Consider the following 22,955-nt stretch of genomic DNA (forward strand, 5'->3'; position numbering starts at 1 on the left):
GGGAGGCATGGGCGAGGGTATGAATTTTCTCTACCCATGTGGGTGTCTCTGACGGTGGGATGGTGGTGGGGATGCCCACCCAATGCGGCCAGATCTGTAGACCTGGAAGACAGCGATGCCACCATGGCATTTTGTGGCTGCTGTGCTGCTGCTGTTGCATGTCCACAGCAGTCAGTGAGCCCCGACAAAATTTCGCCGTCCACAATGACGAACAGAGAATCTTGACAGCAAACGCTGCTCGGAAATCAGGGAGGGGCTTTGGAAAAGAGGACGGTGAGAGTACCGCATGGCTCAACCCCACAATGCCAGTGAAGTAATTGCTGTTCGGAGTGTGAGAATTCGATGACCGTTGTGTGATTGTGTTTGTGTCGGAATTTGGGCTTGCTTAATTTCTAAATATGGATCTGAGTGAATTTTAGTGGATATGCCGAATATTCCACTTAAGTGTGTAAAAATAAGTCTAGGAGACTGGATGGATTGTTTCCAGTGCGGTGAGTGTTGTCAACTTTTTCACAAATGTGAATTTGAACCTTACCGTCTCATAGTAGCAAGTTTTTGTACATTACTGTTATTAACACAACATGACTTGTTCCAATTGATGGCAAGCATTGTTTACAACTCATGATCAAGCTATTGAATTTGGGTTAAATTGAGTTGTGAATTGAAGAGGAGGTTTTAACACGCCACCTAGATTTTTGAATTATCACTCCTTTCTATCAGTGGAAATTGTTATTTAAGTTGTACAGGTTGGAGGTTAATGTGGTTGGCTTAAGAAGACGGAACAAAACAGCACAAGAAAATATGACTGCAGAACAAGATATTTGAGTTACTGTGTATGAGTTGAAAAGGCAGTAAACTAGGTTGTGTATAAGTTCACTTAAAATCCACTTTCATGTATTGATATGGTATGTAAACCTAGCATGTGAAAAATCTTCTAGTAAAACACTCGCGGTAATTTGCACGCCCATTCAGATAGCAAAAGAATTGCAGATCGACAAAGAATATTACTGATGAGAATCACGAAACGAAGCAGAGGAATAGAGAATCTGCATTTCGCATTCACAAGTGAAAACGCACTGTGTATAATTAGAAAATTGTATACAAAACCAATAGGAGCAGGCCTCTTCGTTAAGCCAGACTGTACTAAAAGAATTCCTAGAACATATGGCATGATCCTGAGCAGTCTGGCTATTACTGTCAAGGCAAAAAATTTATAATGTTACAGTAACCCTCTCTAAGACCTACGGCAAATCAATGCCATTTGATGCATCTACTTAAGGTGTGACCAGCATCAACCTAGTCTCATGGACCCCTGCAATATTCACACATAAACCACGTCAGGAACAAGTTAAAGGCCATCGTGTGAGCAGAAGAGACAAGTAGAGGACATCCATTTAGGTTGAGTTCAGAATTGTCTAGTTGTTCTTCAAGCACGATGTTAATTCTAGCACGAATTCTACTAATTGCTGTAAAAGGACTGTAACATTTAGCACGAGATTGAAACAACAAAATAGGCTTAATTGGATTCAGGAGTAGAGGATTACCATTTAAAGTGAATCCGGCTTGTCTTGTTCAAGGCGATTTTTATCGGAAAAAAATGATAGATGTCCTGAATCGTACAGACGGGAAGCGTGTAGTTAAAATGCACGTAGGAGAATAAACCTGAGGCTCTCTGAGAGTAAACCATGCATGAATGACCGTTCAAAGACTTCAAATGTCTTTGCATCAATGAATTTCGCCTTGAATCGAAACCTTCTACCTAACTATGTGAGCCTACCCACGTGCTAAGAGTTGCCCTTCTTGTACGCTCCCAGTGGACACTGTTGCACCTTTGTCGTTGGGCAATAAAAATTGGGAATGAGAATGTGATCGCAACATCTCACATTCTGAATGTCACTTGGCCTTCCCAGGCAATAGCAGCATCTTCAAATGACCTAATCTCTTCAAGAATAACCTAATCTCTTCAAATCGTCAATTCTGAGGGCGCCAAACTAAGCTCTTTCCTAGACCGTAAGATTCTGTTTTCCGTCTGTACTCTCTCACTTAAAGCTATTTGATTCCCCCACGAATCTGTTTCACGTAAAACATTCTTCATCCACTTCGTTTTGTCGTTCAATCCAGCCAAATGAACCATAAAATCCCCACGTGCGTAAACACCTGAAATTATTACCAGAGATTTCTTTCAATACAAAAGTTCGCCATGCTTCCAATAATAAGAGAACCAGCCATATCATGGCGCATCAACAAAATTAATGATCAAACCTTGCCAGGTAACACAGAGTTCGGGAGAAGTTGATGGAAAAAAATGTACCTTTCCAGACAGCCTTAGTTAAAGTAACCAAACGGTGACAGCTCCTCCAAGAAGGTCTCCATAGGTTCGAATTGAAAAGGCACTGCATTTCAGGAACTCGCACATGTTGATCATACTCATCTTTGTCCATCGTACTGATGAGGTGCTTCAGGGCGGTATTGTCCCCACTTTTTGATTTGCCGAAAGGCTGAATAAAATCAGTCTGATTCCACCAACGATCAAGGAACTCTCGGCTCCAATCAGAGTTGCGGAAAAAAAACATTCCTGCACCATATTTTAGGGAAGTTACAACCTCAGAACGGGAAACTTACAACTAACATTCCAACTCGACCAGCACACGAAGAGTGGAGAATCGAGGACAGACGATTCAATCAGCAACACAAGCGCGGACCGAAGTAAAAGGCCTAGCACCTCCCAACGAGTGGAACAAAATTGAGGAAAACAGGGGGTATGTTCCAACCTGCATTGACACCAGTCACATCTTCTGTTACAATAAAGTCAGGCATCACTTCATGTTTCACATCACCAACGGCTGAGAAGACGATGTCCTCAAGCTTGATACTGGGATTAGTCACGGCCGAGTCCTGTAACAAACAAAAATGATGCGGATGTTCAAGTTAAAAAATTGCAGATCCAGATCTTCATTCCAGATCCACTTAGAAACCAGAACCTCCATGGCTTACAACATGCTTGCTAAGAAACGTACCGCATCGTTCCAAAACACCCAGTCGTACTTCGTGAGGTGCTCCTTGACAGCCAAAATCTTGCTCCAGCTGGGAGGTCGAGAAGAATCCAACAAGCTACTGGCGTCAATGAACTCGTAACCATGCCTTTCCACATACGCCTTTTTATTTGGCGCAACTATTTCCATCACACCCTCAAAAGATCTTCCAGGAATAGTTGAAGCACCGTCGGAGCATGTAACCATAGCGAACTTGAGTTGGTGAAAGTGTGGTGGCACACTTCCCCTCTTCGGTGAGCACTGTCGTCCGAAATCGTTTGCTTTTCGAAGAATAGCTGATGATCCGGAGAAGCCCAAAGTAAATACAACCAAAGTCGCAAAAAGTAAAATCAAGAAGGCTCGAGAAATAGTGACTAGGATGGGGAAGTAGTGCCGAAGAGCAACGTCTTTCTTGAACGATTCTCGGGAGCCTAGGCGTGCGGCGTAATCCGAATAGATGCCTTTAAATCTCCTTTGAGGAGGTGCACCAGATAGTTCAGCCATTGTGTAGTACTTTGCCCCGACACAGGCGTAAAAGTGCGTAACTCAGGCAAAACCGAATGTCCTAGCAAACCCTTCTCGCATCTAAGCTCTACCGTTTAGGATTTGTTGATATGCACAACGATGAGACCTGAAGGAAGATCGAAAACAGGGCGATAAGAGCTACGGCAGAGAAATATTTTAAGATTCTAGGCTTTTGAGAAGTAGCAGCCTCCAACGCTTTCACTAAGAGATCCGATATCCCTGCTTCCAGAATGAGCCAAATTGATTCACTTGACGCTGTCCTGCGTTGTCTTCTACTCTCAGCTACACGACCACCACATTGCCTGCACTGGAGGTGCACAGCTCCTTATAGTCAATACCTATCCAAGACAGCCACGGATAACAGGCCACCACCAAACCAAACACCTGCTTCCTCATACGCCGGTAATGCCCGATCACTCACTGTTATACATATCAAAATCTCTCGAGGGGATAATCCTTCAGGAAGATAGAGCCACACCCTAGGTGAAAAACGTGCTGAACAGACGCGGCAACAGAGACGTCGCACAGATGGTAGTCGAAACAGCGCCACGTTTAGGGATACAAACAAGACGTCAATAGAAGCTGTGCCGATACGATGGATACAATATTATCGGCCAAAGATCTCTCTCCCTCCCTCCCTGTCCTTACAGCCGACACCGAACGGATCACCGACTAAGCAGAATACTGAAGTGGAAAAATAAATAAATAAACTATTACAGTGAGCAAATTTTGCTGAGCACAGAAGCGGTTCGGAAAAGGGCAGCCCAGACTACGACGTAAACAATGAGCCGATCAACGTATTGGCCTGCTGCAAGTAGTCCGAGAGCAGAGAGCAATGCCGCTCTGCGCAGAAATGAAAAAACGTAAAGACAGGGGAGGTGGAGAGCTCAATGGAAGTAATAAAGATGGAAGACGCGTTCGGTGATGGAACTGGCGTATAAACAGAGCAGAGCAGGGCTGTGGGGAGATGCCGAGCTATCCGCCTGTTCCAACGACTCGCCCCTGCTGCCGCGTCCAACGCCAGCCGCAGACGCCAGCCGCAGACTCGTGCCCCTGCATCGGTCTCATTCCACTCCGCGTCCTGCCGCGTCCTGTCGCTCCCCCACGCAAACCCCCCTCGCGTCTCGTTTCCATTCCCCGTCACCCCCAAAATCTCCCCCGGTCTTAGGTCCGCGCAGGTCTCCCGCGAACTGCCTGTGGATAATATTAGAAAACACGGTGGTTGCAGACATTCATGTGCCCGGGAAACTTTCCGTCGAGGACTGACCGTATATTTCGGACCGTCTGCAAATACTATTCGAGGGTTACCTCGTGAATTCGTTTGATTTTCGTTCCTGGTGTGCTTTTTAACTAAATTTGTAAATTCGAATTTCCTCATTGTACTGCTATGATACGGTGCACAGTTCACTTCCAACTTGAATTCGTTGCTTTTAACTGATAGATTCGGTTTTTGTAACACGAGTGGATAAATTTAATTATATATAAATAAATAACTCATATGTAGTCATAAAGGAAAATAGGTGGTTATATGATGGTTATTCGTGGAGGGAACCGCCAGATAGACCCCCCTCCATTCTTTTACTTCGTGGACATTTCCCATGCACCCTCACGTACAATTTAGTAAAAAACTAATTTATACTAAAAAGTTATAGGATAAATTTATGATGAAAGAGTCCCCAAATAAAACCAAACAAAATATTTAATTGAACAAAAGAATTGTATGAAATGTATTATGAACTTTTGTTTAATTTAAGAAAAAAGAAAAAGACAACAAGTGCCATAAGCCATTGTACACAAATTTTTGACTGTAAATTTATTTTAAACCTTTTTATTGTTAACAAGAGTTTTATTGTGTATGTAGGGGTGCATAACATAAGGATGTCTACCAAATGGTTCCTTTTGTAAATCGTAATCCATATTAGAGCTTGTTCATTTTTAATGATTGATATTACATTATCTGTTTGAAATAAAAACAACAATTATTTATCATTTAAAATAAATTGCTTGTTTTCAATCATGCAATTCATAATCCAAAAATCTTAAGCTTAAATTTTGATATATATATATATATATATATATATATATAAAATAAGCATGTCCATGGAACCAAATGAATCATTCATGGCCTAAATTCCAACTACTAAAAAAGAAGCCGAATTTACATCTGCAAAGCTAATTAAATGCAAAATATCAAGGACAGACCATTTGAGTGACAAACCATTTACATGAAATAAGTTACCACCAAACAATATATACACATATATATATTACGAGTCTATGAAAATGTCATACTTTGTTATTCATATGTCTCATTTCATACGAAAGTACATTTATATCAAATTAAAGAGTAATTAACAAAAAAAAAAAAAAAAAAAAAAAAAAACCGTCATTAGTGTGTTGGAGGTATGCAATTTGAAAGTAGAGCATCTTTGAAAAATATGAGTTGAAAAACTTGTAGTGAGATGAAAAAGCTAGTTTTCTCCGACAGTGGAACAATTGCAAGGTTATCGCGGATGAATAAAACCCAACATCTTCATTCAGCCAATCGACGTATAAAAGACTTCATGGATGAAGTGGAAGGGAGATCTCTGAGCCAATCATTCGGGAATTGCTTTCCAAGAACTCTATTCACACATACTCAACACTCAACCCCTACAACCCCAGTCGGTTGCCTATCACCCCAAGCGAGGCCTGTAACCGCACCCACACCTAGTTCTGCATGTCGGACATACCTATTTAACAGCAACGGCCATGTTTCACCTATAACCGCACCTACACCTAGTTCCGCGTGTCGGGCAAGCCTTATTAATTGCAACGGCCATGCTGCACCTTTAACCGCAATTTCAAAGTTTTTTTGTGGAATTTACCCATCTCTCATGACCAATACATAATGCACACTTGGAGGATTAGGTGAATGTGGCAACATGCTGCTTGATGCATTGGGATTCCATGCCGTTTTTTTGTCGAATTCTCCCTTTCATCTTTATTCAAATGCCCAATAAACACACTATTTAAAACTCATCTATCGTGTATATCTACATATAAGCACACACATATGCATGTGTGCGTTTTTGTGTGGGTGTAAAACTCAGTCCTTTTTGGTGAGACAGAGTGTGTTTTGGGTAGCCCACATTGATTTTTCTTTGACATTGCCAGGTGGACGTGAATGAAAAGTATACATTGAGTATCCCCATCTTTTGCCAGAAAAAAAGGCTCTTTTGGTGTCTTAATCTTTTTGTTGATTGTTTCTTCAAGGTGACAACTTTAATACGAGAGATTTTACTTTCGACTTTTTTAAGGGTGTTCACATGTCTACTTATATCACAGTACTATTGCAAATAATATTAAAAATCAATATGTAATTGGGTGGATTTTTCGAAGTATTTTTGTTAAAAAGTTTTGCTAAATACTTCAAAAATTAAAAAGAACTTACACATAAATTAAGAAATAGTCAAAGAAATCGTAGGTAAGATTTTGGAATTGATCTTAAAAAATAAAAGCTGTGTTACAAGGCTTCAATGTTTGTCAGACAAGTCTGTTTTATATAATGCCTTGTTTAATATTATAATTCAATACAACTATATAAATATGATATGTATATATTAAAATTCTTTATGTATCTTTAATTACACGAATATAGTACTAAAAATAATGTCATAAAAATCATAAAATTAGCATAAAGTTATAATTTCATATGCTCTGCATTATTATTATTTTGCACTAAATTACTTATTATTTATTAAATGTTTTATACACATGGATTTTTATTACTGCAAAAACAAAATTGAAAAGAATAAAATGTACCAAATTTATTTATCAATATCATGTTGCAATTTGGCTGTTAGAGAATATATAAATATATGCATATATATATATAGTGCATGTGGTTTAGATGTATCTGCATGGGTTTTTGAAATCTATTATAAGCACCAGATATATGATTCAATATATAATTTATGTATTGCATGACTGAATTGCATCTACCTAATAACCGTGCAAACAAAAACATTGTAATAAAAAATATATACTATTATATGTAGTAGGGTGTTTATTTTAATATTGATGAATAAATATCATCTTTTAGAAACAAAAATCTAATTACAATCTCTCTCTCTCTCTCTCTCTCTCTCTCTATATATATATATATATGTATATGTATATTAGTATGAAGAATATTTATAGATATAATTGATATTATTGTTTAAATTTTTAACAAAATTAAAAAATTAATTTATTGATTTTTAATATATTTTAAAATAATTCAATTGATTTATGTGTTTTATGATGTTTATATTAAAATTGATGAATATTTGTATTGATGAAAGAATACATTTAAAATATTTTTAAAATTATACTGGTCAAATTCACTCAATAAAATTTTATGAAAGTTTAATAATAATGTAATTTAATATTAATATCTTTATACACATGAGATTTTTTTATTAAATTTCAATAATATTTTGTAAAATAAATTCAAGTTTAATATAGAATTTAGTATTTTTTAATATTTTTTAATACAAAAAATCCAGCCTATAAATCAAATAAAGTTTAATCTTCATTAATAAATTAATTAATAATCTAAGACTATTTTTAGATTTTTGGATTATACAAAGTAAACTATATATATATATATATATATATATATACACACATTTAGAATAGCTATTGTGAAAGACTTATTTTTTTTTATAGAATCTTAAAATTAGACTAGAAGCATGAAAAGAATTGATAAGGTGAGGAGCTACATCAAGACATTTATAAGATCTCCAACACATGTTCAACTTATTAAACATATGTCTAACTTATGAAATATATGTCCAACTTATGAAAATACATGTCCAACTTGTAAAATACATATCCAACTTGTGAAACACATGTCCAACTTGTAGAACACATGTCTAACTTGCAAGATAAGTTTACTACATGTGTACTATATGACCAACTTGCACCATAAGTGGCCAACATGTGTAAGACATTGTTTGTTTTTTGGCTAGGTTTGAAATCTATTAATCACTTATAAATCAAATTTGCATCTTTAGAGCTTCTAGAAAGTTTTTCTTCAAGATATTATTAAATTTATTTATTTTTATTTATTTCTGTCTAATCATTTTAATTTAAATTAATACATATGTTTGTAATATTATTTCCTTTCTACAAACAAGTTCTACAAGAAGTAATAAGTATATGTTAAAGAAGTCTATTATGAGACAAATTATATTTTCCACATACTTCTATCTTTATTATTTTTTAATATTCTTGATAGGTCCTCTTAGTATCATAAATATATATAGATATTTTAGTAAATATCTGTATAATTAGATAGAAGTAGATAAAAGTAAATAAAAATAGATTAATTTTGTAATACCTTTTAGAGAAGCATCTTAGAAGCTTCATAGACGCTACTTTGACTTTACATGTATTTGTAGTTGATTGATAGGTTAGAAACTTGGTCAACAAGTTAACCACATGTTGGTAGCTTATTGAACAAAATAATTATGTAGCACATATATAGAAAACTTGTCTTCCAAGTTAAGATAGGTGTCTTGCAAAGTCAATATGTTTTGGAGGTTCTATAGGACATTGCAACGTAGCTTCTGTTAAGAATATATATGGAGGCAAGGTCAAAACCTTCTTTACTCTTATTAATACCTTTCTAATAGTTAATCTTGTTTCTAGACTTTTTAGTCTTCTTATTTTTGGCAATAGTCATTTTAATTTAGTAATATATCATTTTTGAGTAACTTTTTAGTTCTTTTAAGTATCACATGAGTGTATTGAGGATTTTTTTCTTCAAGATTCATGTCCTTGTTAATTTAACAAAAGTAGTAATTTACTATTTTTATCTTATTTTAAAAATGAGTAGATTATCCCACTTCTATTTTTATATTTTAAAGGTTGTAGACTATCTATTTTTAAACAAATAATTTTTTTTCTAATATAGATTTTTTTCCTTAAAGAGAGAAGATTATCCTTTTTTGTAGAAATTTTTACTTGATATTATAAGGTTGCTGATTGCCTTCTTTTAATTTAACTTTTTGAACTTCTTTAAATTCTCTATGGATGAGAAGATTATGGATGCTATTCTCAGCAAAAGTGAGAATATATTTGTAACTATTGCAGATCTTTATGAGCTTGTCAATACTTTAGGAATAAAAATCTCACGTATTTTGAATGTGAATTATAGAGGTACTATTTCTATGCCTATGGAAGAAGTTTAGAATCTACGGCAAGAAGTTGTGCAATTAAAAGAAGCAAGTAGATTGACCTCACAACCAAATCTAGAGAGTTTTGCTTCTATAAGTATGACAAGAACAAAGATTGATATGCTTGAGAAGTTTGATGGAACAAGATCAAAATTTTGAAGTTTTTTGCAATAATTCAAGCTCTATTTAAGGATGCATCGCTTCTACTATCTCAATGGATTTATTCAAGTTAGATTCATAAGTACACCTCTATCAAGAAATATTCTCTCTTGGTTCGTACCTCTAATGAAAAAGAATTTTTAACTCCTTAATAATTTGAATTCATTTCTAAAAGTAATTAAAGGCCTAATTTGAAAAAAGTGATTGAGAAAGAGTAATAAAAATCAAGTTTTTATCTTTGTGGCAAAAATCACATTTAGCTACCATATATGCTGTTGAATTCTAAAATCTAGCTTACAATATAGATTGGAATGACAAAGCCCTTATTAATTAATTTTGATATAGATTGAAGAATAATGTCAAAGATTTCTTATTAATAATAACAAAGGTACAATCTTTGAAACAATTTATTCTTCAAGCTATTGAATTTGGAATTTGGATGAAGAAGTTATAGAGAGTTAAAGTCAAGACATCCAAATCAAAGGCAATAAGTAAGTGATTTTGTTCATAGTAATGCTTGGAGCCATATCTTGAGTTTTTGAATAAAATTTTGGATCAAATCTTTAAAAAAAAGTAGATTATTGTGTTAAGAAGCTATATATATATATAAATTTTGTGGCATTTAAGTGCTTAATTTGTGAGATATGAAGAAAATTATATATAGATGTATAAAACTAAGGTTTGAAGTTATTATTAGGATTTTGGTGATATCTTAAGATCTATAATGAATTTATAGTTGAATTTTTTTTTTTGTAGTTGTTAGAAGTACATCAATAATTCATGTAAAATTTGAGTGTGTTTGAAGGATTTGATTGAAAGATATGAATTTTTGAAGTTCAAAAATAATACCCTACAAGGATATTTAAGGATTTAGAGGTTTTATCATATTTTGGATGTTTTTGGGAACTTAAGACTTATATATTTGGTTTCATAGCACCTAAAAGTGTTATATATATATATATATATATATATATATATATATATATATATAAAACTTGGTCTTTCTTATCTCAAGTCTTGATTGAGCAATTAGTGGTAGCTAGGAGCCTAGAGCTTTGTTGAGACAAACTCTCTCTACGTTGACAATGGTAGCTTCCAATTTTTTAGAAATACATTTATCAAGGCCAAAACTAATGAAAATTAATACGATATATTTTAAACTCTTCACAAAGCAGAAAAAGACTTGACAACATTAATGGGGCTTATGCTTATGTTATAGAGAAGCTAAATACATTGTTTAATATTATCCAAAAAAAACAAGACAACCTTAAAATAAGAAGCATGGTTACCAAAGAAGACAATATGTCGAAAAACGAGTTTTTCCAGTTACAATAGAGACCATGCAAGTGAAATCTTTTATAACTGCTAATAAAGGTCATATTCTTTTTTCAGATCCTTCACTTTGTTTTACAATAGAAGTTTATTTAGGACCAATCTGTAGCCTATAACAAAATAAGTTGGCAATACTTAAGGAGTACATTGATGAAAATTTGACTAAAAATTTTATACATCATTTAAAATTTCTAGCCATGGTTCCTATCTTATTTGCAAAGAAGAAAGACAAATATCTGTAAATGTGTGTGGACTATTGAAGATTCAACAGGATCACCATCAAGAATAGATATCCTCTAGCTTTGATTTTAAGATTTCTTGATTATTTGAATGAAGCAAAGATCTATACAAAAATATATCTACAAGGAGCATATAATTTGATATGTATTTAAAAAAGAGATGAATGAAAAATTGTATTTTAAACTAAATATAGGCATTTTGAATATAATGTCATGCCTTTTGGATTCATAAATATACTAGCCACTTTTCAACATTTAATGAATAATGTCTTTTGTGAGTTTCTTGATGATTTTATCATTTTTTATTTCAATGATATTATAATCTACTCTAAAAACATAGAAGAGCATGAAGTTTATGTTTGTCATGTGTTATAAAAACTTAGAGATGTAGGATTATATGAAAATTTAGAAAAATATGTATTCTATACTATTCAAATTGACTTCCTAGGATATATCATTTTTAACAAAAAGCTAATGATAGATCCAAAAAAGATCCAAACTATAATAGATTGAAAGATTTTAAGAACAATAAGAGACATGTAATGTTTTTTTGACTTTGCCAATTAATATCGGATCTTCATTAAGAATTTTTTTCAAGTTGCAGTTCTACTTACATATTTGACTTCTAAAAACACACTTCAGTGGAATAAAGAAGCTGAAGCATTGTTTGATGTTTTAAAAAAATAATTTATTTTTGTATTAATCTTATATTGTGTTGACTTTTTAAGGCATTTTTCATGGAAATAGATACATTAGATTTTACCTTGGGTACAATATTATTACAAATAGGAGTAGATGACAAATTCCACCTAGTAGCTTTTTATTCCAAATTTTTTTTAATAACCAAGATTAATTATGAAATCTATGACAAAAGATTCCTTATAATTATAGATTTATTTCAAAAATGGCATCATTATTTAGAAGGCACCTTGAATCTAGTCATTGTGTATATAAATCACAAGAATCTCAAGTATTTCATATCAACACATGTTTTGAATTGTCACCAAGCTTGTTGGAACATGTCTTTATCAAGATTTGATTTCAAATTCATTTATCAATCTAAAAAATAACAAGGTTTGTTGAATTTTCTTTTTTAGACATTCTTATCATATACCAAAAGAAGGAGATGCATCTCTTTATCAACAAAGAAAAATTCTCTTGAAGCTGGAGCATTTTCACCTTTGAGCAATTAAATCAATTTTGACTGTTGATTCAATTTTTTTCAAGCAAATTCAATCAAGTGTGCTCTTTGATCTTTTTGTCTATAATATCAAGAATAATTTTTTTAAGTCTCATGATACTTCCAAGTTTAATTTCAAAAACAACCTACTCTATCTCGAGGGATGATTATTCATCTCAAAAGATGGAGGATAATTATGTATTTTTTAAACTTGTCATAACTTTTCAGCAACCAAACATTTTGCATATAAGAAGACTTTGGAGCTAATATTAAATTATTTTTGGTGGCCTCAAATATGGAAGGTAATTAAATACTTTATACAATCATGTGATATTTGTTTAAAATCCAAAACTCCTTGCCATCAACTTTATAGACTTTTTCAGCCATTACCCATTATAGAACAATCATGGTCTTTTATTTCTATAGATTTTATCACAGATCTTTTAATCTTAAATTTGCATGATTCTATATTTGTGGTAGTAGATCATTTTACTAAGATGGCAGATTTTATATTATGTACAAAATCTATTACAAGCAAAGAGACAACTAATCTTTTTTTAACAATATCTATTACTATCACGGATTGCTTAAAGATATTATATCAGATAGAGGGATTCAATTTATATTAAGATTTTAGAGAATTCTTTTCAAGATTTTAAAGATAGACATAAAGCTCTCTTTGACTTTTTATCTTCATACTGATGGGCAAATAAAATGGATGAATCAAGTTTTGGAGCAGTACTTGAGGTATATCATTAACTATCATTAAGATGATTGAATAATTCTTTTACCATTGGTAGAATTTACATATAATAATTTCATATATTCTTCTACTCAATAAATATTTTTATTTACTAATTATAGTTATCATCTATAACTTGATACTTTTATCTTTTCAAAAGTTGATAATTATGTGATAAAAGATTTGACAAATCATTTGTCAAAGCTATATGCAATAATGAAGGTATAGTTAAAGAAAGCTCAAGAATGATAAAAGATTAATGCATATGTCTATTATAAAAAACAACTATAATTAAACATAAGTGATAAGGTATGATTACTTTGTTGAAATATGAAGACTATGTGTCTTTGTAATGAGTTGGATTATTTTAGGCTTTGACCTTATACTATTAGTGAAAAAATCAATTCTATTGCTTATTAATTATATCTATTAAAATCTATGAAGATCCACCCCATATTTTACATGTCTCTTTTTAAGCCATATAAGATAGTGAATATCTTGGAAAAAAGACAAATGCCACTTCTTCTTATAGAAGTAGATAATAATAAAGAATTCAAGATATAATTTTTTTAGATTTAAGGCAGTGCCGAAATAGATTAAAATATCTTGTTCATTGGTGTGGATATGATATTAGTGAATGCATATAGAAGCTAGCAAAGAATCTTTGAAATATAGCAAAGAAAGTTGAACTTTTCATCAATCACATCCATCAAAATCAAGATGAAGAATAACAAATCTTTATTTTAAAAGAAACAAGATCAAAGGAAAATAACACTTTATCTTCTATCATTTTTTTTAGCTTCTATGTATTTGTGATGCTAAGGAGATGAAGAATCAACAACCAATACATTCAACTCAAGATCTTTTATTTCTTGACTTACCACACAAGACATTATTATTGTCACAACCTTCAAGACAATGTAATCAAGATAAAGATCTTGAAGAACAACATATCCTTCCTCAAATAGATGGTGAGATACAACATGTTTGATATCACAACGTTGGAAGAAAGTTCAAATGTTTGGTGATTTTATTAGAGTTAGGAACGATTCTTGATAGTGTTCCAAATGTTTTATTTAAAGAAAGTTATAAAAACCTCAACAACAATCAAATAACGAGGTGGTCTTCTCGCCTTGGTATAGGATACTATTAATGGCCGAGAGGACCTATCAACCATCTTCAAAGAGAAAAATGATCAAAGCATATCTTAAATATAATTTGTCACATCTTAGATTTCTTCAATATATCAAGACCATTTCTTATAGAACTCGTCTCTAAAAGAGAAATAATATCACAAATATACATAAATACTTTAATAAATACCTATATGATTATATAAAAATAAATAAAAATAGATAAAAGTACATTAATTTTATAATACCTTCTACAAAAGCTTTATAGATCGTACTTTGACTTTATATATGTTTATAATTGATTGATAGATTAAAAACTTAATCAATAAGTTAACCACATATTGATAGTTTGTAAAATAAGCTAACTATGTGGTGCACATATATAAAACTTACCTTACAAGTTAAAATACATATCTTGTAAAGTCAACATATTTTAGAGGTCCTATAGGACATTGTTACATAGCTCCTAGTTAAGAATATATATCGAGGCAAGACTAAAGCCTTCTTCACTCTTATCAATGCCTTTTTAGTCTTTAGTTTTATTTTAAGACTTTCAAATCTACTTATTTTTGGAAATAGGCATTCTTGTTTAATATTATATCATCTTTGAGTGACTTTCTAATTCTTTTCAGTGTCACAAGACTGTATTGTGGATTTTTTTTTTTTTTTTTTTGAGATTCATGCCCTTGACACTTAGCCATTAATAGTTTCTTATATTAAGACAAAAGACTACTTTATTATTTGATTATTGTTGATGTTTTCATAACTTTATTCAAATAATAGATTTGAAATGTCATTAAAAATAGTTCTTAGTTCCAATAATATCACTCAATATTAATAGCTTTTTCTAAAGTTGTGAAACTAAATACTATGTATTTCACTATCTATTCAAAGAAGTATATGTTCTTGTTAAGGATCTTCATATCTATTATGTCATCTTAAAGTCTTTAGCATTTATAATGTTTATTTTAGTAACTCAATAAATAAATATTTTTAAATTAAATCTATTGATTATTGATTTTTTATTTTTTTAGAAAAATAAATATGAAAAAACCAAAATAATTATAGAAAATAGAACGTAATATTGTAACAAGAATTTTGACTTTTTATCTTTGTTTTGATAGATATTATTAAAAAAAGCATTGATATTTTTTATTGTATTTATAAGATTCTGAGATGGCTCCTATGTGTGTTCATTAAATCATATTCAAAATAATATATAAGATATTCTAATCTATTTTAATACTATTTTAATACTGAGACTTCTTCTATATCAAAATTTTGATTGTTTTCTATTTCTTAAAGAAGAAGTAGTATCTGTCTTCTTTCTATTATATCAACTATTTTGTATAGTCCAAAAATAAATACATAAAACATAATAAGAATCTTTATAGACTTTAGTAGATGTAATTGATATGTAATTGAATTAATTAATTCATAAATAAAAAATATTCCAAATTTATGATAATTAAATTTATTACAAAGATAAATAGTCTTGATATATATATATATATATATATATATATATATATTGTTATACATGTATAATTAAAGTTTTTTTTGCAATAAGCATTTGTATTGGTCTTTTTTTATTTTTTAACTTCCATTAATTGTATCTTTATTATAGCATGCAGTTCTAATGAATAAATTGTCAAAATCTTTCAAGACATGATTATTAAATTATAAAAGTAAAAAGTAAAAATTATAAAATTGTAGATGATAACCATAATTAGTATTAAAATATAATTTTTAAATAAAAAAATGTGTCATATTATTATAGACAAACTTTGCTAAAAGAAAGTAATTTTTTCAATCATCTTGGTGGTAATTAATAGTATATTTTAGATATTATTTTAATATTTAATTTATCTCTTTTATTTATCTATTAGTTTCAAAATAAAAAAATAAAGATAATTTTATGTGCAATTTTAATATCTTTAAAAGAACTCCTTAAAATTTGATACAAATTAAGTTTTTTTATTTGATATAATATCTTTTGATAATTAAAATAATAATAAATATTATTTATGAATAATTTAGTTTTTTTACTTATGATATGTGTGAACACAATTAATAGCTTCAATAGTTAGTTATGGTCACTTTTGTATTTTTTAACATATTTTTACTAATTTTAATGCTAATATGATTAACTTATGGATCCAAATTATCTTTTTTAGTTAATTATGATTTTATTTATATTTCTAGGTTGTTAATTAGGTAGATACTTTTAATTATTAGATTGAAGGATTTTTAAAAATTCTAAAAATAGTAAATTTAAAAGATCTCTGATTTCTTTTCTTTTGATTTGATTTAAATTTTTTCTAGTACTAACATAAGAATTTTAGTAGAATTTCTTTTCTAAGTCCTCAAAAGTTATCTTGAATTAATCTACAATCTTAGTTTTCAACTCCAAGGCTAATTCCTAATTTGACTATGGTAAGAAAATCCCTTAGTATAATTGCTCTATCTTCTTATTTGATTTTAAGATTTTTTAAGCTAAAATTTTATGCCGCAACTTAAATAGATTAAAAATATTAAGTCTACTTATTAAATTAATGATGATTTTTAGAAGATGGAGGTGAGTTAATTGTTGTGGTGGAATTTCCTCTCTTAGTGATTTTAATCACTATTTAGAGTTGAAAATTGGAAAAAATGAAATAAATCACAAGTATATTAATTCAGGGCCAAATTGCAATTGGGCCTTAGATTTGCTAAGAGTTCATGTTTAAAGAAGTTTAAATTAAAGAATGGTGATTGTGAGCCCCAAATTCACTATTCATTAAATTGACGCTTTACAATAGGTTCAGGGGGTGGAATAGAGGGACTTCCAATTGTGAAATTATTGAGTTAATTTAAATGTGGATGTTTGCAGTTCAATTCAAATTAATGCCTTCCAAGCAATAGTTACCGATATTAAATTAAAATATTAAATAAAATTTACTATGCAATTATATTAAAATAATTAACTAAGTTATTATTATTAATTGATTGTAAATATAAAAACTTAAGTTTGAATTAAAAGTTAAAGTTAAATAGTTAAAGTTAAAAAGTTAAATTTTAAAAATTAAGTTAAAAGTTAAAATTCAAAGATTAAGTTAAAATTCAAAATTAAAAGTTAAACTGAAAATATTAAAGATTAAAAGTTAAATTTAAAATTTATTAGCCAAAAGGTGAAATGTGGAGATTACAAGTCACTATGAATATGATAGTAAAAATAAAGTAAGAGAGATGAAAGCAAAGGTACCTTCACAACACCCAAAGATTGAAGTTAGTGATACCCTTCTACTCCAAAATTTGCCAAAATTTTTAATCAACATTTATTTGAATGATTCTTAGCTTGTTGCAAGGCCAACTTAAAGACACTTTTGTTTCAATAATTTTTATTATAATCTACTGATCCAGTCGTGAGAATTTTTCCTTTGAAATTGAGTGATCCAAACTGCTGCGACGACCAACCCTGTTCACTTAGAAATTCACTAAACATTCACATTGTCTTCAAGTCTAACAAAACTTATGCCTTTCAAAGCTTAGCTTACAAATCTTGATGGTTCCAAAATTTCAAATAAAGCCAATTATCAGAACCTGAGAAATGCCAATCTCAACTCCATTGATTCAAATTGCAAAGGCAGTCAACTCTCTCAAACTCAAAAATTCACCAAAAATTCCTTCTTATTTCAAATTAAGCATATATTATCTTGATAGAAAGCTAACAACAAAAGCTACAATTATTTGGAATTTTACATTAAAACAAAAGAAACTGAGTGACTGATTGAGGAAAACCAAGGCCCTTGAAACCCTTGAGGTATTTAGAAGGCTAAAGAGCTATCTATCTCAATGAAGCATATTTTAAAACATAATTACCATCATTTGTCATGGGTGGATATTGATGGTATCCTGGTTGGTTCATCGTCAATCCGTGAGTATTGGATACACCTTCTTGGTGAAATTCAGAGTTGAGGAAATTAGAATAATTCCTATTTTGTTTATTTGCTCGATTTCCATTCCAGCCAAACCTATTATTCGTCTGTACTTGATTGACATCCCACGAAGTTGGTTGAATCATTATTTGGTTAGTGAGTTGTTGTTGCTTCCGTAAATTCCAACAGTTGGTGGTAATATGCTTGCCCTCGTAAAAAGTACATTGTACAGTCATTTGGGGTGGTGAAGGACATTCTGTTATTAAATGACCTTGCCCCTTACAATTGTTGCACCAGATATTGGGACGCATATTGGTTGGTTTATGACTTTTTTCTTTATCCTTGGCTAGATTCACAGCCAATTCATCTATTTTTTTCATCAATGTTAACAACAACGACTCATTGGGATCCCTTGATACCAATACATTTGGCAATTCCTTTATAGGTATTGGTTTCTGATACGCGGAATAAGGCGCATACGGGTGTGATGATGATGGTGGTACAGCTTGCAATGGAATGACATTCACTATTCCCTCTGGAATTATACCATAATCATTCCTTCTCAGATAACTTCTCGATGCGTCATTCTAATTTGTCATTTGATAACCTCCTTGAGATGGAATCATCGTGGCTCTAACTGTTAAGTTTTGGTCATAGTGACATTCTTCTCATACTTTTGCTGGCTCAAGAGATGATGCAATGGTGGCTAATTGGGCCTCCTTTACAAACATTTTGAATTCTAGTGGGTGTAGTCCATTAACCAATATGGACAATACAAATAATTCTGACATTTGGTTATTTGGCCATTTTTGAAGCATATCCACTACACGACCATAATATGATTGTACCGCTTCCCCTAGTACCATTTTATTGTTCATTAATTTTTCTCTAAGACGTTCTTCAAAACCAATTGGTCGAAAATGGACTAAAAATGTATTTTTCAATGCCTCCCAATTGATAAATTGTCCCACAGCTTGGTGGTTATACCACTCAAACGCTGTATCTTTCAATGTCGCTGGCAGCCATCTTAGCCAAATGTCTTCTGTTCTTCCATTATTGGCTACACATGCCGTCAAGAATTGAGACAAATGTTGATCTGGATCCGCACCTAGCAAATCCCAAAAAGTAAGTAATGGCGCAACACTAGTCGTTCGATCGCCCACTGCACCCATTTGAACTGCAATCAAAATTGCTGGTCTTTCGGACATCATTAAAGATGCCGGTGTTCCGCTCAATTTCTTATTAAAATAAAAACTATCTCCCATAAAAGTTTTTTTCGGACTACCAAGCCTTCCCGATTGACTATTATTATCTCCAAATAATTTTACTGGTTGAATATGAGGTGAAAACAACAGGTTTTGATAAACTCTGAATTGGTCTTTATTGGCAAGTGATTTATGCCGATCTCTAGAACCAGTCTTGTTAGGATCGGACGTATTTCCAATTGAGAAGATACCTAGTGGGGTACCTAATTCCTCTATGCCTTCCTCGTTTTCCGTTAACGGCTTCAAGAGGTTTGTTGGACTATTAGCAACGCTTCCCGCGAGTGCTCTTGGCAATTTCTTTAACGGTATGTACTTCTGAAATATTAGAGGTTGATCGTCTTCTGGATATGATTGAATATGCCGACAGGCATGCAACCATGGCTTAATTCAACTTTGTCGATGCTTCTTTTTTAATTTGTGATCTCACTCATTATGCAACAAATTTCTTGCTTGCGATGTCTCTGTTCTTTCCTTTGATTACTTTATTCTCTTTGCTATTAAATTCTCATTCTTAATAACCATATTCTTTCTTCAAAAACTACTAAAATTGTCTTCGATTGCCAATTTTCTCACACGTTTGGTAATTAATTCCTAACACTCAAAGCTATTATCACTCTCCAGTAGTGGCGCCAAAATGTAATTGCTCGTTTTACTTATTCCAAAAGAAACCTCCCAGCATAAATCCGTATAGGGGGATTTGAACACGGGGAATGACTAGTTGCTTAAGCATTCACGTTAGGATCACACAATCAATTATCTCCTGAATGTATCGTCTCTATTTCCAATATCTGAACACACAAGGAAACTACAATCTCTTCCTTCATCTTATCGGTCTCTTCCTTATAGCAATTCAGTCATATCAATAACTGCTATTTCCACCAATATATTCACCCTCATAATCTCCAACTATAATACTACACCCTCATAGCTTTCAGCACATAATTACCCTCGTTCTAATCATCGGAATTCTTCACACAGAACTGCCATTCACATTACAATGTTTCACACAAACATAGACTCATTCTCTATGCCAAACTACAATTAGATTTCAGCATTCAATCTTTCTTCTTTTCAAATAATACCAATCACATTTCCATTCCATAATTCACTTCACAATATCCAAAAACTTTCAATCCTCTTATTCAAAGAAAATAACAAACAAAAGAAAAGAGGTAGCACCAAGCTTACTCCGGCTCACAAGTCTCATAGTCTGGCCCCCGGCTCACAACTATCGCACTCTGGCATTTTCTTCCCCTCTCCCATCCTCCTTATACTACCCCGAGATATCAACTCCTATACTACAGATGATAACTACTTTTCCTGACTATTCATCCATTCTACCTGCTGAACCACCTTTTCACCAGTTATCTATCTCTGTTTACACTATACACTAGGTATCTACATTCTGAAAATAACAACTTATTCTACAATCAACTACTCACATGCCTCAATCCATGCTCAATTATAATTTTCATAGAAGTTTTTACTTACAAGGATCTTGGTAATTTTTTGTAAAATTCTTTAAAATGAGAATCTCATTGCTTCACTTGTATTTTGAAGGAGAGGGTGCTCATGTTGTTTTCTTCACTCCACGGGATATATCCGGTGCCACCATTGCATTAAAAAGACTCCCATCAATTAGAAGAACCACCATACTGCCTGAATTTATCAAATTTGGAGAAAAACTCAAAATCATCATTGCTAACTTCGTTAAAACTTTTAGAGAATTATAATTCCAACTCCTAAATCATATGAATGATTATAGGTGTCCTCATAGGCTTTTAGTCAATCCTCATAGTAATGACTAACAACCTCTAAATTATTAAATTAACTAAGTTGTTATTCTAATTTTTTAATTTTTATCACTTTAGTCCTAACTAACCTAATTTAAGGAATTAGGCTATAATTTATACCATCAAGGATTTTAATCCTAAAAATTCTTTAAAACTTAATTTCACTTATATAAATTCTAATCTAACATGTCCATTTATCATAAAATAAGAAAATAATAAAAATTTAGATTCTAAAGTATAATTGAGAGCTCATAGTGATTATGATAGCTTTGATGGCAAGAATCCTTATTGATTTCAAAGTAGATTGAATAAAATTAGAATCATAGTTAAAACTTATAACTAAGTTAGCAAATGAATTGATTTTTATGATTTAGAACTCGGATTTGGGCTTGAGAATAGTCAACCTTAAGATAAAAATATATTTTAGTAACATTGGTGGTGTTATTTTGCCAAAAAAGTATCAATTTTTGAATTATAGGCATTTGCAATCTTAAAATAGGATTTAGGCTTAAAGTGATTGTCGATCTTTGATCTTAGTTAGGAATTTTTTGATTTGGATGGTTGATATGTGGCTACCATCTTTGAGCCTCTTCCCACCGAGTTAAGAAGGCTTGGATTGCCGAGCTTTTGTTCACTTTCTACCTTTTGTAAGGTGAAGCCTTACCAAATTGTTTCTAGGCTTTTAATTAAAAGAATTTTCTCCTACCATGTATCCATCTCAATTTTTTTTCTTCTCAATTATTCAATTTTTTATGCTTTTAGTGAATTTTTAAGTAAAATAGGTCTATTGCTAAGGCAACCCAAGTAGTTTTACTTGGAAAAAACCATATCTCAATCATTTTGGATTAGATTGCCATAAGATTTAAAAATAGAAGCATTCTAGAATTAACCTTGATCATATCAAATTTTACATACATTGGAGTCTCAAAGAATTTTTAGTGAATTTTTGAGTGGCAAGGGTGGCTACCTACAACTTGACATATTCAAGGTATGTTATTGATTTAAAAGACTATAGAAAAATAATTAGAAGATAAAAAGTTGAAAATAAAAATAATCAAATCTTTCCTTGTTATAATAAATTTTGACCTATATATAATAAATTACTTCAACCGACCTTCCTCTTCCATCAAAGTGGATATGGATTAAAAAAAAAGAAGTGAAAACAAAAGAAGAATAATATAATAAGAAAATAGTAATTACTACATGGGAAGCAATGTCCTTCACTTAGTGATTTGGACCTAACCTATCTAAAACCATCTAATATAAGTTCAAGGAGTGATATAAGATTGAATAGCAAGAACAAAAGAAAAAAATTACTCACTCAATGCCCTCCACACTATGTTTGGGACATATTAAAGATCATCTATAAATTTTACATAATTAAATAAAATACAAACTCTTTGAATTTTTTAAGATTGCATCATCTTGAAGATTG

The 22,955-nt window shown here is 31.6% G+C and overlaps 1 protein-coding gene across 1 annotated transcript; it reads right to left on the reverse strand.

Moving 5' to 3' along the window:
- Nucleotides 1-1,038: 1,038 nt before the first annotated feature.
- Nucleotides 1,039-4,414, reverse strand: LOC112285032 (putative alpha-1,6-mannosyltransferase MNN10). Its single transcript, XM_024525498.3, has 5 exons — nt 3,018-4,414; nt 2,772-2,895; nt 2,312-2,575; nt 1,545-2,157; nt 1,039-1,312 (listed from the first exon to the last, which is right to left on the reverse strand). The coding sequence occupies exons 1-4, from the start codon at nt 3,534-3,536 to the stop codon at nt 1,964-1,966; spliced, it is 1,101 nt and encodes a 366-aa protein (XP_024381266.1). The 5' UTR covers nt 3,537-4,414; the 3' UTR covers nt 1,039-1,312; nt 1,545-1,963.
- Between the last annotated feature and the right edge of the window lie 18,541 nt (nt 4,415-22,955).

This window comes from Physcomitrium patens, chromosome 7 (assembly GCF_059467195.1).
Source record: "Physcomitrium patens ecotype Gransden chromosome 7, ASM5946719v1, whole genome shotgun sequence".
Classification (NCBI taxonomy): Eukaryota; Viridiplantae; Streptophyta; class Bryopsida; order Funariales; family Funariaceae; genus Physcomitrium; species Physcomitrium patens.